Source organism: Dasypus novemcinctus, chromosome 6 (assembly GCF_030445035.2).
Source record: "Dasypus novemcinctus isolate mDasNov1 chromosome 6, mDasNov1.1.hap2, whole genome shotgun sequence".
NCBI classification, from domain to species: domain Eukaryota; kingdom Metazoa; phylum Chordata; class Mammalia; order Cingulata; family Dasypodidae; genus Dasypus; species Dasypus novemcinctus.
In genome coordinates, this window is record NC_080678.1 from 130,782,429 (window position 1) to 130,797,080 (window position 14,652).

A 14,652-nucleotide genomic window follows, 5' to 3' on the forward strand; every position below is an offset into this window, starting at 1 on the left:
GGAACTCAGTCTCCTGAGGCATTGATTGGTCAGTCTTTCCTTGCTCACTAAATTCTCTTTACTTTTCAGTGTCTCCGAGCAGTTTTGAAGCTAATGTCAGAGTGTTGGGCCCACAATCCAGCCTCAAGACTTACAGCGTTGAGAATCAAGAAGACACTTGCTAAGATGGTTGAATCCCAAGATGTAAAGATTTGACAGTAAATCACAAGGAGAAATTCTAGACTGCAAGAACTGTTTCGCCCAAGGAACAGGTGGAATTAAAGTGGATTAAGGATGTTAATTTGGTTCTCAGACTCTTTCCTCACCACACCTTCACAGGCTGCTAATACTAAATCTTTCAATACTCTGTAGAATACAAGTTGGGAACTTGTGAACACTTACTTCTTTATACATGGACAGCTTTATTTTAAATGTGGTTTTTGATGCCTTTTTTTTTTAATTGGGTTTTTATGAACTGCATCAAGACTTCAATTCTGATTAATAAGTCTCCAGTCAAACTCTGGGTACTGAATTACCTGTTCATAAAGTGGTGCTTTCTGTGAAAGCCTTAAGAAGATAAATGAATTCAGCAGAGATGGAGAAATATAAACTTTGCCTCCTACCTGAGAAAATGTAATCTGTCTGTGTTCTACCTTTGTAAAACAGCTTATTGAGTATGATCTGTTTGGGGGATACTGCTTAGTTTATGGTAGTTTGTCATGCCTTGATAATGGTGTGTGTTTGGGGGCACATGCACATGTGCACACCAGGATTCCTCTGCTGCCATTTGAATTTAGAAGAAAATAATTTATGAATGCACAGGAAGATACTGGTGGCTGGTGGTTTTGTGCTTTAAAAATGCAATATCTGACTAAGATTTGCCAATCACATAAAAGCAATCTTACCTTGCAGGTGAGATCAGCTTCCCCACCAACTTTATTTTTTAATGTAAAAGTTGATATAAAGGCCAAAAGAAGTTTAAAATGTCCATAAATTTGGACTTTGTTTTCCTCCCTCCACCATCTTTTTTAGGGACGGGGTGGGAAGGGGGTAATTATTATTTTTATCTCATGAAAAGCATCCTGTCCAAAGTTGGAACTTCTAATGCCATGAACTTTCTAAAGAAAGCACTTCTTATTGGAGTGAAATACTGCATTTGATAGCAATGTAAGTGCCTATAATAACCATGTTCTGTATTCTTTATCCTCAGTAACTTTTAAAAGGGAAGTTATTTATATTTTGTGTGTAATGTGCTTTATTTGCAAAACTCCTGTTCCTTTACAACCATATTTTATATATGTATATACATTCATACTATAGAAACCAGCTCATGTGCACCTCATAGCCCATCCTTAAAGGGAAAATAGCTATAAGATCATCAGAAGAAAATGTTATAAAGTAGAATGATATATGAATTTTCAGAATTAATGCATTCAGAGTAGTATATCGAGTCCAGAATTTTGTTTTGTTAAAATATACTCAAGGCAAAAACTTTCATTAAGATATCATCTCAATTTTCCCTTTATGAAAATAACCTCTAATTTGAAATTTATATTTCAGAGCTTTATATAAATTTATCAGTAACTGTCAAATATGTGTTAAGACATCTAAATCACTTGAGATTTTTGGTTTTATTTCTTTTCCAAAACTTGTAAAAGAAAATGAAGAGTTGGGGGGAAAAATTCAGTTATCTATTCAGTATCTGTATCTATACTGTATAGATGTTATTCAATAAACTGCGACATAGTTTATAGATGCCTTGTTATCCCAAGGAATATTTCTGATTTACTTAAAGCTTTTACACTTCCATAGTGCCTTTTAAGTATTAGTGCCCTATTCTGAACAAACAATTTGTGGGTGCATTGAGATTGACAATTTTCTTGGATATAAAATAAAGTAAAATGTGATTATATCCCAACATAATTAAAAAGCTTTACATTAAAGGGAAGGAAATCAGTGCATTTATCTGTATTTGTCTGTATATCAAATTTCACACATTTGTGACTTGGAAAGATTTAATAGTTTTGACTAAGTTTGACAAGTTTCATTTAACATAACTAAAGCTTGAAGTAATTCATCAGGAGAATATAATTTGCATATTGATAAAATCCAGTAATTTGCTCTTGCAGAATGTTTTAACCCATCTCTCTACTGAGAAATACAGTTACTGTAATCTGCATTCCTGTGTGATTTAAGAATACTGTAAGCTCTTATTTACTAAGTCTCAGTTGACCTTAATTTATTTTTGACTTGATAAGCTGTAAGTCTTACAAACCATTTATTTTAGTAAAGGAGAAGATATGTATAAGGACAGGCAGGCTTTTCTCTTAGAAATGTGAAAATGGCATGAGAAAGTAAAAGATTACAGTATAAGTACAAGACTACTATAAAAAGTTTTTTAATTGGTCTAGTAATATTTAAAATAGCTTAAGGGATGTTGATACAAAGTACCAGTAATCTGTTGGCTTTTATAAAGGTTATTTAGACCCTCCAGTAACATTGGGGTGATAGCCACACTTTACCTAGCCTCTGGGGTAGAATCCCAGCCCCCTTGTTACAGTGAGGTGGCGGCAATGTTCTCCCTTTTCTCTGGCATATAGGTCCAATCAGAGCAGTGAGGGGGTGACCTGGCCTTCCCTAATCTATGGGGAACAGGCCTCTCAGAGCACTCGGGCGTTGCTCTAACTCTCCCCAGCTTTTGGGGAATGTGCTCCACCCTCTCTGTAGCCTGGGGTGGCAAAAAATTCTCCCTGAACAGTGGGGTAGAACATCCACCCTCTTCAAATGCCAAGGCAACCTCTACCCTCTGTGTACACATGGGTGGGGTTCCTCAGCCCAAGGAGATGTCTTAATTACAGACCTCAGCTTCCATGATTTTCCTCTTAAATTCATTTTCCTATTCATCTTTCCTTCCATGTTCCTTTTAGTCCAGGCTTACAGTGGTTTTGTTCATACAGATCTCTCAAAAAACTTGTTGGTTTAGCATGCAGTAAGTGCAGTAAGCAGGAATCGAACCCATCGGACAGTAAGATTTTCCACAAGTCTTTCCTGGATAATTGCATTTTCAATCCTGATTTATAAGTTCCAAGTTTAGTTAATTCCTCAAATGGGGTACTATCACCTGGGGGCTTGATTTCCAGAGGCTAGGAATTTCTAGAATTAGTTTCCGGTTTCTTTGTGCCCAACAATTCAGTTCTCAGCTTATGTCTTTTTTTTTTTCTTTTTAAAAGATTTGTTTATTTTTTAAATTCTTCTTGGAGACATTATTTCTCCCTGTTCCCCCATTGTCTGCTCTCTCTGTCCATTTGCTGTGTGTTCTTCTGTGTCTGCTTGTATTCTCATTAGGCAGCTGGGGAACTGATCCTGACCTTCCAGAGTGGAAGGTCAATCTCTTGTGCCACCTCAGCTCCCTGGTCTGCTGCATCTCTTATGGTCTCTCTGCCTCTTTTTTTGTTGCGTCATCTTGCTGCACCAGCTCTCCGCGTTGGCTGGCAGTCCTGCACAGGGCAGCTTTCCCGCACAGGGTGGCTCGCGCTCTCCCTTCCTGTGTATCTTCTGTCGTCAGTGCCCATTTATATCAGCCCACCAAGGGGGCGGAAACTGAACCTGAGTTACACCCTACTGGCATGGTCGAATCAAAGCCCTATTCTTAATTTAATCAAAGACATCTCAGCTGAATCTAATTCAAAGGGTTATCGTGCCCAGGGGAACAGACCAGTTTACAAACATAATCCTTTTTTTTTAAATTAATCTCAAACTGCCACAAACTGATATTAATAATAATCTTAAATTCATGCAGTAGGTAAAATATTTAAAGAATATGGCAGGCCAGTAAGGGGGAGGATATGCTTATGTAGTACCTTAGTGAATATTTTGAAAGCCCAAAAGCCGTTAGTTGGACATATTTACAGATTAGCATTTTAAAAATATGTATCTTCTGTTGGTCTTCCTTTTAAATACTTAAAACATAAACAAGAAGCAAAACTGGATGAATATAAATGGCAAAAGTTAATCCTTAATAAAATTCTCCTTATACTGGTAAGTATCTCTAGAATTAAAGGCACTCTGATTGTCTTCAGTTTGTTCTTGGCTTTTACTCTGTTTCCTTATCAAAGTCTTAGGTTGAAAATTTGAATCTAACTTCTAGGAATACTTTCACAAGAGATTTTAATCAACATTTTATGTTGCCTTTCCACTGTCCAAAAGTGTTTCTAAACTTAGAAAGTGACCTATATATTTTTTTAAATTAATCTTAGGATGTGCCAGATTTTTAATTTATTCATTCTAATAGGTATTCAATAACCTTTTTTCAGATGTCCAAAATAATTTTAACTGTAGGAGTATCAATAGATTTTTTAAGGGGTTGTAGTCCTTGTAGTGTTTAAAAGTGGTCATGGTTATCTTTTACACTTCTCAGATGTTAATTAGCAGTGTGTAGTGATCATATCTGCTTTCCTCAGTGCTTTTATGAGAGCCTCAGTGAAAACTCAGCACAGAGGCAATATGTTCATAAAACCAATTAAATTTAGATCGGTATAATGGGGAGCCCCCCACAAAAAGTGTGGTGAACCTTGCTTTTGCAAAGGACTAAATATATTACCGTTATTTTTGCTTGTGCTCTATACTAGGCTTTAAACGGAATCACTTAAGCCTTCTTGGTGACCTTTGTCCTTGTCGATTTAAAAATTAAAATGCAGTGTATAGTGTATAAAATGGAAATATCATTATAGCTTAATTAGGAAAACTGTATATAGATATTGAAAGAAGAGTAAAAACAAGCCGTTTTATTATGTAATTGTAAAACCCCAAAAGTATAGATTCATCTTTGATATGTAACACACTAAATATATTTTATAAAGCTTCTGGTTTAAAAGAAAAGGGTGCTATATTGAATTTATTATTAATTGCTTTGTTTGACATACAGATTATGTCCAATGTATCATTTTTAAGTAATCTCAGTATACTTTAGTTATGTGTTTTGGGATAGTACACTGGTCGTGTGTTGTGTATCAGAAGTCTCATGTCTGGTGAGGTTTTATAACAAATAAATTAGTGTACATGCATGTGTTCCTGAGAAGTTCAGGGTAGGTAAGTCACCAGACACTCTTGTACAGACAAGTTTTAAACCTATTATAATGGAGATTTATTTTCCTTAAAAAAATGTGTTGATTATAAAAATATGTATTCATTGCAGAAATTTTGGAAAACATAGGAAAGACTAAAGAAGCACTCCGTTCTGTCACTCAGACATTAACCACTGCTTACTTTTGAAGGTTTCTTTTTGATCTTTTTTTCTGCATGCATTTTTTTCCCAAAAAATTGATTACATAATATTCCACCATATAAATAGAATCATTTATTTCTACAATTCCCTGTTGAATATTTAGGTTATTTCCATTGCTTGGAAAATACAATGTATTAAACATCTGTATTAGTCAGCCAAAGGGTAGCTGATGCAAAGTATCAGAAATCTATTGGCTTTTATAAAGGCTATTATTTGGGGTAGTTGCTTACAGTTACCAGGACGTAAAGCATAAGTTACTTCCCTCACCAAAGTCCTGGCGCGTGTTGGAGCACGATGGCTGCCGACGTCTGCCAGGGCTCAGGCTTCCTCTTCCTCTCTTGACTCCATGGAACCAGCTTCTTCCAATATCGAATGTAGGCTGGGCTCTGTCCCTTCTCTCTCCTGGGGCTCAGTTCTCTCCAGGCTGAGCTGCTCTGCTTGCCCCATGAGGCCCACTGTAGACTATCAGACTAAGGGCTCGTCTCTCCCCCGGACCCCAGCATTAAAAGTCCAGCCTCCCTTCTCTGCTGTGCAGTTTCTCTGGGTTCCCACTCACCAAGGAGGCAGAGACTCCCCGTTCTACTGATGTGGCTTAATCGTTATTTAATCAAGTAAAAATAACACCTCTGAATCCAGTACAATCTAATATGCCCAGAGGGAACAGACCAGTTTATAAACATAATCCAGTATCTATTTTTGGAAATCATATAAATATTAAACTGCTACAACATCCGTGTACATAAATCTTTGTGTGTTTTCTTTAGACTACATTCTTAGAAATGGAACTAAAGGACTAAAAAAAAAAAAAAACATAACTTTAAAAAGACTAATAATATATATGGCACTTTTGATAAATACTGCCATATTGCTGCCCGAAAAGGTTTTTATTTCATTTTTCCCCTAGTAGCAGTATTCATCCCACCTTGTCAGATAATTTCAAGTTTTTCCTGTTTTTGCTAGTATATGTTGGTGCTTGATTTTTGTCCTGGCACTGGCATCTTTTTACTTAGGATAATATGTAATGAATGTATCTCATCTTAATGTTTTCCTGCTGCAGCAAATGCATTTTTTAAAAGAGAAGGCTTTACTTTCAGGGAAATTTTGGCACCTTGGGATTGCTCTTTCTGCCCTTCAACAGTATCATTTTCCCTTCTGAATGTAGTCTCTTACCCATCAGGGCCACTTTCACTTGTGTGCAAACTGGTATGAACAGTGGTTTCCAGGCAGTGTGCCTTCTGATGTCTTTGTTTAGGCAGCTGAACATGTTAAATCTTCATAAAAGATTGGGCACTAGTTGAGGTCTCCTTAAAAAAAATGCATTTTGGGGAATAGCCTGTTACAGATTCCTTACAGGGCTCCCATTCTGGTCCAGTGTAAGACAGTTCTTGTACATAATGGTGTGCAGTCTAAGCAGCTCTGGTAAAGGAGAACTGGGGATTTCTAGGACCTAACAAATGCTTGCTTGCTTGTAATAAAAACTGGCCAAATCGATTCATTTTTCCTTTACAAGTATAATCTGTTACTCTCACTGGTCATTAATACTTCCTAGCAGTGTTAATAGACACTAAGAAACAAGGACAATGTTCTTGTAGAATCATCTAATCCTGGTAGTTCAAGTAGGTAACTTTAAGGGGATCTAATTCAGTCATTAAGTCTTCATCCACTTGGAGAAATATATTCCTTGTGCACTGACCGTTTCCGGCACCATATCCGTTACTGATTAGATGCATATTTCTAAAAAGCCTTGCTTCAGTCCTTGGCGCAGGCCAGCCCTGACTGGGTGGACACGTCCGCTGAAGGCTGCCAGCCAGGGTGGGCAGAGGCCGCCTGATCGCAGGAGCACTCTCGTCAGGGCGAGGTAAACCTTGCGAGCACAGGGCCAAGCTTAGGCAGAAATGGCCAAGTCGCCCTGAAGCTGGGAGGCGTGAGGGGGGGCCTTAGTTCCAGGCCAAGGTTCATGCCAGAAACGGTGGACAGAGGCAGGGCCAAGGGCTGAACGGTTAGTCCCTAAGCGCCCGCTGATGCGGCCCGGCCTACCGACTACTCCGAATTTCTACGTTTTCCTCGTCTTTCTCTGATCGCCTTTGCTCTGAATGTCCTCTGTAGATGCTCAGATCATAAAGTCCAAGGAGATTCCACGTGCCCCTGACATCCGTCTCCTTTCTCTTAACCTGTTTTATGCAGGGAACCTGAAGTAGTGCCAGTATTTAAAGTCACTATGGAAGGCTTGACATGGAATTGCTCTCAAACGGGCACATCCAGCCCTGCCTCCCGGCCCCAGCCTTGCCGGCAGTCAGTGGCATTCTTTTCCTGAGTCGTCGCATGGCTGCTCTGTTGTGCCAGTCTGAGTCTCCTGTCTTAAAAGGGTAAGGGACCAAACCTAATCCAGTTTGGTCTCTCTTTTTTTTTTTCCATTAAAATTTTTTTAATTGAAGTATATCATTCCTCTATGACCATATATATAAACAATAAGAGTATGATAAGAGCTGTGAACTTAGAAAGCAAATGTGCATAACTTCATAGGGGGCTCCATGCACCCCCACACCAACACCTTGCATTGCTGTGAAACATTTATTACAAATTACAAAGAGCATTGTCAAAGTATTATATAGGGCATATTTTACATTTGGTGTATTTCTTCCCCCAACCCACCCTATTATTTTTCATATACCCTTCAATTTATCTAAAGTGTATAATCAATGGCATTTGAAATAATCAGAGTTGTACATTCATCAATATAGGAACGTTGTTATTACTCAAAAAAAAAAGCACTGTCGTAACCCCCCTAGGTTAACACTACTGGTTACAAATCCTATGATGTGTTTTTGCCATTTTCAAACATTTGCAATTTTTTTTTTTTTAACCAACATTGCACAGATTAAGCCTCAGCTTTCCATTCTCTAGCCACATTCTAGTCTCTGGTGACGTACATGCTAGCTATTACCTCCATAAGTGCTCATTACATCTAGGTCGTAATAGCAAAGGAATAGTATTCGTCCTTTTGTGTCTGGCTTGCTTCCCTCAACAATGTCCTCCAGTTTCATCCATGTGGTCACGTGCTTCACGACGTCATTTCTTCTTAGAGCTGAATAGTCCTCCACCATGTGTGCACACCACGGCCTGTATATCCATCCTTCAGCTGGTGGACACCTGAGTCGCTCCCATCTTCTGGCAGTTGTGCATAATGCTGCGGTCAGCGTCGGCGTGCACATGTCTGTTCGTGTCCCCGCTTGCCGTTCTTCGCGTTCGTCAACTCACCCATACAGGTCACGTGGCAGATCTGTGTCTGACTTCCCTAGGAGCCGTCAAACAGACTTCCGCTATCACTCCATATCCTCTCCCACACTTGTCATTTTTTTTGTTCTTTAATAGTGTCCGTTCCAGTAGGTGTAAAATTGTATCTCATAGCTTTGATTTGCATTTCCTCAGTAACCAGTGATGTTGACCTTTTTTTTTTGCAATTTGTATTCCTTATTTAGAAAAATGTCTGTATCTGTTCAGGTCTTTACTTTTTTTTGGGTTTTTTTTTGAGGTCCCAGGGATTGAACCTTGGTCCTTGGATATGGAAAGCCAGTGCTCAACCACTGAGCCATGTCGGCTCCCCTGAGTTGTTTTTTTCATTTGTTTGCTCGTTGTTTGTTTCTTCGTTTTTTAGGAGGCACGGGAAACCGGACTGAGACCTCCCACGGTGCTCAAATACTTGAGTCAGTCCACTCACTACCTGTTTTTTAATGAGGTCATTTGTTTTTTTATTGAGTTGTAGGATCTCTTTATATATCATGGATATATATATACACACACCCTTGTTGGATGTGTGATTTACAAATATTTTCTCCCATTGAGTAGGCTCCCTTTTTACCCACATCACGAAGTCCTTTGAGGTGCAGAAGTATGTAGTTTTGAGGAGATCCCATTTATCTGTTTTTCCTTTTGTTGCTCGTGCTTTGGGTGTAAGGTTTAAGAGACCCCCACCTACTACGTCTTGTTGATGTTTCCCTACATTCACTGAGAAAAAGCCATGCTTTCCAAAGTGTTGAACATTCATTTCTTTGTTCTTCTAAATGTTTGTGAAGTTAAAGATAAGAGGTGGACGACATCATAGGCAAAGGGAAATTTCGCATGGACCTCAAATCACATTTCCCAGGCCTCTTACTAGAACACTAGTCCTGAAAGGGTAGTCCTGAAATCACAGTCCCCAGTCCCACGATTGGTAGGACAGTAGGACAGGGTGTGCTGGAAGGAGAAACCACCAGAGAACACGTGAGAAGCCGTGGAGAGAATTAGCCAGGCATTCTGCACGCCGTGCTCTGTTCCTGCACTCAGCATCAGCCCAAGGTTCACGTGAAATGGTCAGCTGGGGATTTTTCTCTTCAGCCACTGTCAGCAGTATCAGAGTTTCCGCCTCAAAAGATTTTCCTAGCCTAATTCCTTGAAATACTTTCTTCCCTTAGCTTCTGGAACACCGTGCCTGCCTGGCTTTCCTGCTCCCTCTCTGGTTGGTCCTTACCGTTTATGTTGGGTCCTTCCTGTACCTCTCTATGACCTCCAAATGCTGAAATCCCCCAGCTCCTGAGGGCAAACAGTGCCCGCCCACTGAGGCCCCTGCGGGGGACAGTCCAGGTGACCGAGGCCTCACACGGCACCAGAACCCAGCGTGGTCCAAGGGGATTCAGGGCAGACTCAGGCTTCTCCGCGTCTTGCAGATGGCGAGAGCAGAGTAAGGGCCCCGGTGCAGGCCCGGGCGAGCCCGCGCCGCGCAGCCACAGCTCCTGTGCGGGGCAGCCGGGGCTTCAGGCCTTCACCGGGGGCTTCACTCAGCTCTCGTCCAGGAGACGACCAGGCGGAGGAGAGTCAGGAATATGGTGCAAGAGGGACTTGGGAGACGCAGTTAGAGGAGACGGAAGGGAGACCACGGCGCATTAACTTCTGTCTCTTCCTGAGCCTTCATGCAGAGCTCTCTCCTCTGCCTCTTGGGCCTTGTCTGGGTAATGCTTGTCGACCAGTTCCACTAGGTCTTCTCTTCAAGCCTTTAACTCAGTCCGGGGAAATGGCTTAAAGTCAAATTTCAGAGGTGATTGCTTGGGGAGCTGCTTAAATTTCCAGAACTTCCTTTCTCCAGGAACCACAACAAGAAAAAAACATTCAGCCATTGCATTCCTGGACCGTCAATTCAGAATTCTCCAGAAGAAAATCTTCAGAAAAAGGAAAAAATGGGATCAAAGGCAGCTACTGTGGATCCCAGCGTCCTGCCCCACGGCGCAGGTGGCCACGGATCTCTGCCTACCTGCCTTGATGTCTGCCTTCCCTCCAGGCTCACCATCTCAGAGCCCAGCTCCTGGAGCTCAGCTGTGGGCCCCCAGGCATGGGGCCCGTGTCTTTTCAGCCTCTTCTCAGTCTCGACTGCTCCACTTTTTTCATGAATTAGGCTATAAGTTATCAGGCATGTGGCCGGGCTCGTCTCCTGAGCCTTGAGCTGCCTCATGGGCCCAGCCCCTTGGGGGCCTCTTTCCCTGCCTCTCTGCTCTGCAGACTGCAGGCTCAGTCCCCGCTCAGTCCACGGGCCTTCTCTGATTGCCTCCAGTCTTCTCTCTCACACGCCAGGATCGATAGGACACGTCCTTTTCCTTTCTGTGGGACTCTCCTGTATTTTTAATCTCTCACTTTTTGTGTCTTTCATTCCCATAACGTCTGTTCTTTTTCTATTCAAGTTTCACATTTTTCTTGGTGCTAGCCCCGTGTCATCTTAATGTCCTTTATTCCTTTAGCCGTGCTGTCCTTTGGCTCCATGTTCTGATTTAGGAGAGCTGTGTGCACGCCATTGATTAGTTGTTTCAAGTCCTCTGTCTCGTCGGGAGCTTTGATTTGTTCCTTTGCCTGAATCATATCTTCCTTTTTCTTCAGAGGTTTATAATTTTTTGCTGATATCTAGACGTCTGATTAGTTTCTCTGTCTTGATTAGGGATTTACTGGTAAGGAGCTGTGTGCAACCACTGTTCTTTGACCCTTGGTTCAACTTGTCGTAGATATGTAGGAGTACCACTGTTTAACAGCTCAACCCAGGACTAAGGGTGCCGTAAAGGGGTGCAGTTTCCTAGGGCCTTGGAGAGGGGGCAGCAAAGGCAACAGATTGCCTCTTACTTCTTGTCTCTCTTCTGTGAGTGCGTGTCCCTGTCGCCAGCAGATGGCGCTCCTCGGCAGCGCTCAGCTCAGGCCGCGACGCTAGGGGAGAACGCAGGCCGAGGGCCGCCCGCGGGCGTGCCGAGCCCTGGGCTGGCCCAGCCTCGCACCCTCCTCCTTGTGAGTCCTCAGCAAGTGGCCCCGGGCAGCAGGGAGGGTGTTTGAGAAGACAAATCGTCTTTAGCCCCCTGTCTGCTCTCAGGACAGTGTTGCGGCCCCACCTGGCCTGGACGGGTGCGACCCTCCAACGCAGCAGGCCAAGTCCCACGGCCGAGATCTGATCTTGCCGTCGGCTGTCCCTCCCTCCCCTCTCGGGGAAGAGGACCCCTGCAGCCCCCCAGTCCGTAGCCACCTGCCGGGGCCTGCAGGGTCCAGTGCTGTTTGCTTCTAAGCTGGGGGTTGGGGCACCAGCAGCTGCTCTGCAGCTCTACTCGGATCTTTTCAGCCATCGGGGCTCCTTTCCTTCACCCCGTTCTCGTCTGGGTGGGTGTCTAGCCTTCCCCTGGTGTCCTAAGCCCTAGACTAGTTTTCCAGACAGTTTCTGCCTGTCCTCTGGCATTTTCTCTGGGAGAGAAGTGAGCCCTCGGCCCCTATCATCCTCGCATCTTCCCAGAAGGCCTTCCAGGGCCATTGTTAAAGCACTTTCAGGGAAGTGGATGTGGCTCAGGGGACTGAGCCCCCGCCTGCCACACGGGAGGTGTCAGGTTCAGCACGGTGCCTCCTAAAGAGGATGAGCAACACGGCAAGCTGACGCAACAGACTGGCGGCAAGCTGGCTAAACAAGATGATGCGGCAGGAGGCACAAGGAGGAAAACAGTGAAGGCACAAAGCAGGGAGTGGAGGTGGCTCAAGTGATTAGGTGCCTCCCTCCCACATGGCAGGTCTGGGGTTTGGTTCCTGGTGCCTCCTAAAAAGGAAGACGAGCACACAATGAACAGAAACAGCAAGTGCAAACAACGAGGGGGAGGAGAGAAATTTTTTTTTTAAACTCATTTACTGAGTCAAGATGATGACTCCAGTTGATGAAGCACACTGTTGCTCTGGTCTCCATTTCCCTACTGTATGACTGCGAAACACGTAGGCACTAGGAAAACGTCTAAAAGCAGAAATGAAGACTACACCAAAAAGAGACCTTTCTGTTGTGGGAGGTATTTCAATCAAACATTTCAGAAAGCACTGTTTGCTGTTTGATTCTGTCTTCTTGCTTGGCTGTAGTTTGACTGAAGACAGACTCTAACTCCATGATCTTCTAGCATCCATTGTTGCCGGGGAGAAGTCTGACACGAGTGTGAGTCACAGCCCTTTGCAGTTTAATGTACTTTTTCACTGAGGAATGTGGAGTGCTCTTCTTCGCCTCGCGTTCTGCAGTTTGAACAGGCTGTGACTAGGTAGTTCGCTCTGGGCTTAGTGCTCATCGGGTCCTTTTCATCTTTCCTTGGGTCTTCATTATTTTGTTTCTTCTAGTCTTTCTCTCCTTCCTCCCTCTCTCTTCTCTTTCTTGAACTGCTGTTAGCCAATATTAGGTCTTCTGGACGTTCCGTATTTCTCGGCTTCTCATCCCATCCTTTTGTCTTTTTGTACTATCTTGGGGTAGTCCTCCATCCCACCACTTACTTTTCAGTCCATCTACTGAGTTGCTTTTGACGACCAAATTCTTTTTTAACTTTTTATATTTTGAAATAATTTCAAACTTTCAGAAAAGTTACAAAAATAGTAGGAAGAACTCTCATTTACCCTATGTAAACTTGTATTTTGCCAAATTGCTCTGTCACTGTGTGTGTGTGTGTCCAGGAACTCACATACACCAATGCACACACACATGCTCATACATCAGCAAACTTAACAGCAGCACATGGTAATTAACACCTTCATCCAGAGACGTCACCCTGCTGTCACCAGCTGTTCTACTGTCCTGGAGAGCACATTTTCCCCAGCCCGGAATCTGTTCTAGGGTCGTGCGTTGCCTTTAGTTGTCATGTATCTTTATTCTCCTTCAACCTAGAACGTTTCCCCAGCTGTTGTCTATTGTGGTACTAACATTTTTGTACAGGGCAGCCGGTTTTCCCATAGTAATTGTGTTATGAGGAGATACTTCATGATTCTTAGTTAATCAGTTTTATTATGATGGCTACAAAGTGGTGATCTCTTAATCCCATTAACAATTATTAACTGGCATTCTACTCTAGGGAAGAATGTTTCCCTTCTCTCAAGTACTTATGATCAGTATGGACTCAGGTTATAATCTTTCAGGTCATTACTGACCCAGATTTGGCTACTGGGAGTTCATCAGACAGGCCCGAGTCCTTCACGTGGGTCCCCGTGGTTTTTTTTAGCATTTCCTTACACTCTGGCGCTCGCTTTCTTGCCCATGCCCTGGGATCAGCCATTTCTCCAAAGCGTTCTGGTTTTTTTAGCAGGGGATGCTATTTAGAAACCAGGGTCTAGGAGGCAGTGATCAGAGTCGTAACTTCCAATTTCCTGTATCGTTCCTAGAGAGGTACAGACTTCAAAATCTGTTGAGTTTTGGATCTTCTTGCGCAGGACGCATTTTCAACAAAGGTTCAGCAGTTTGGAGACAGCTGCCCACCTCCGTGGTAGTGAGTTCCCGTTTGCTGCCTCGCTAGTCACTTCCACCTCCTGCTCTGCTCAGCGCGTGAGGGGACAAGCAATGTTTATTAGAGCAAATACAGGAGACCCTCTCAGCCCTCCCCCTTTCCTGCCTGCTAAGAGGATCCTGACTTCCCCACTTGGTTTCGGGACCTCCCCAGACCTCAAAGAGAGTTCTGCCTTGCCGGGCTGGGTGGGGCAAGCTCTCCTGGAGGCAGATGGGGGGAGAGCTCAGGGAGAGCGGGCGAGGACTGGATGTCTTTTGAGGCAAAGGGGGAGCTATGAGTTTGAGAGTGAAGGGGAGTTTTAACACACGTATTTTCAAAATTCCATGTCCTCTTCACAGTGTTTCAGAAACAAAAGGATGGAACAGTGGTTGTTCTGACGTTAGGCTGCGGTTGGCAGAGACACCTGCAGGGGGCCGCTGCCGCGCTCGCCTTCCGGGTGGGGCGCTCCCTCCTGTCCAGCGGCCAGCAGCTCCCGGTGGCCGGGGCCCAGGACCGGCAGCTCCAGCTGGGCCGGCCGCTTGGCGCGGGCGGGGCGGGGGCGGGCCCTGACTGAGCGCCGAGCTTGAGGCTGGCGCTCCCCGACATCACCCCATCTCT

At 43.5% G+C, this 14,652-nt stretch overlaps 1 protein-coding gene across 3 annotated transcripts in view; it reads left to right on the plus strand.

Annotated features, from left to right (window-relative positions):
- The window catches only part of BMPR1A (bone morphogenetic protein receptor type 1A), a 153,133-nt gene extending 148,276 nt beyond the window's left edge, over positions 1 to 4,857 (plus strand). For all 3 annotated transcript variants that reach the window (XM_058299405.2, XM_058299407.2, XM_058299406.1), the window contains one exon: positions 70 to 4,857. In XM_058299405.2, the coding sequence (XP_058155388.1) occupies positions 70 to 195 (126 nt within the window). In that variant the 3' untranslated portion in view covers positions 196 to 4,857. The remainder of the gene's footprint in view (positions 1 to 69) is intronic.
- Positions 4,858 to 14,652: the final 9,795 nt, after the last annotated feature.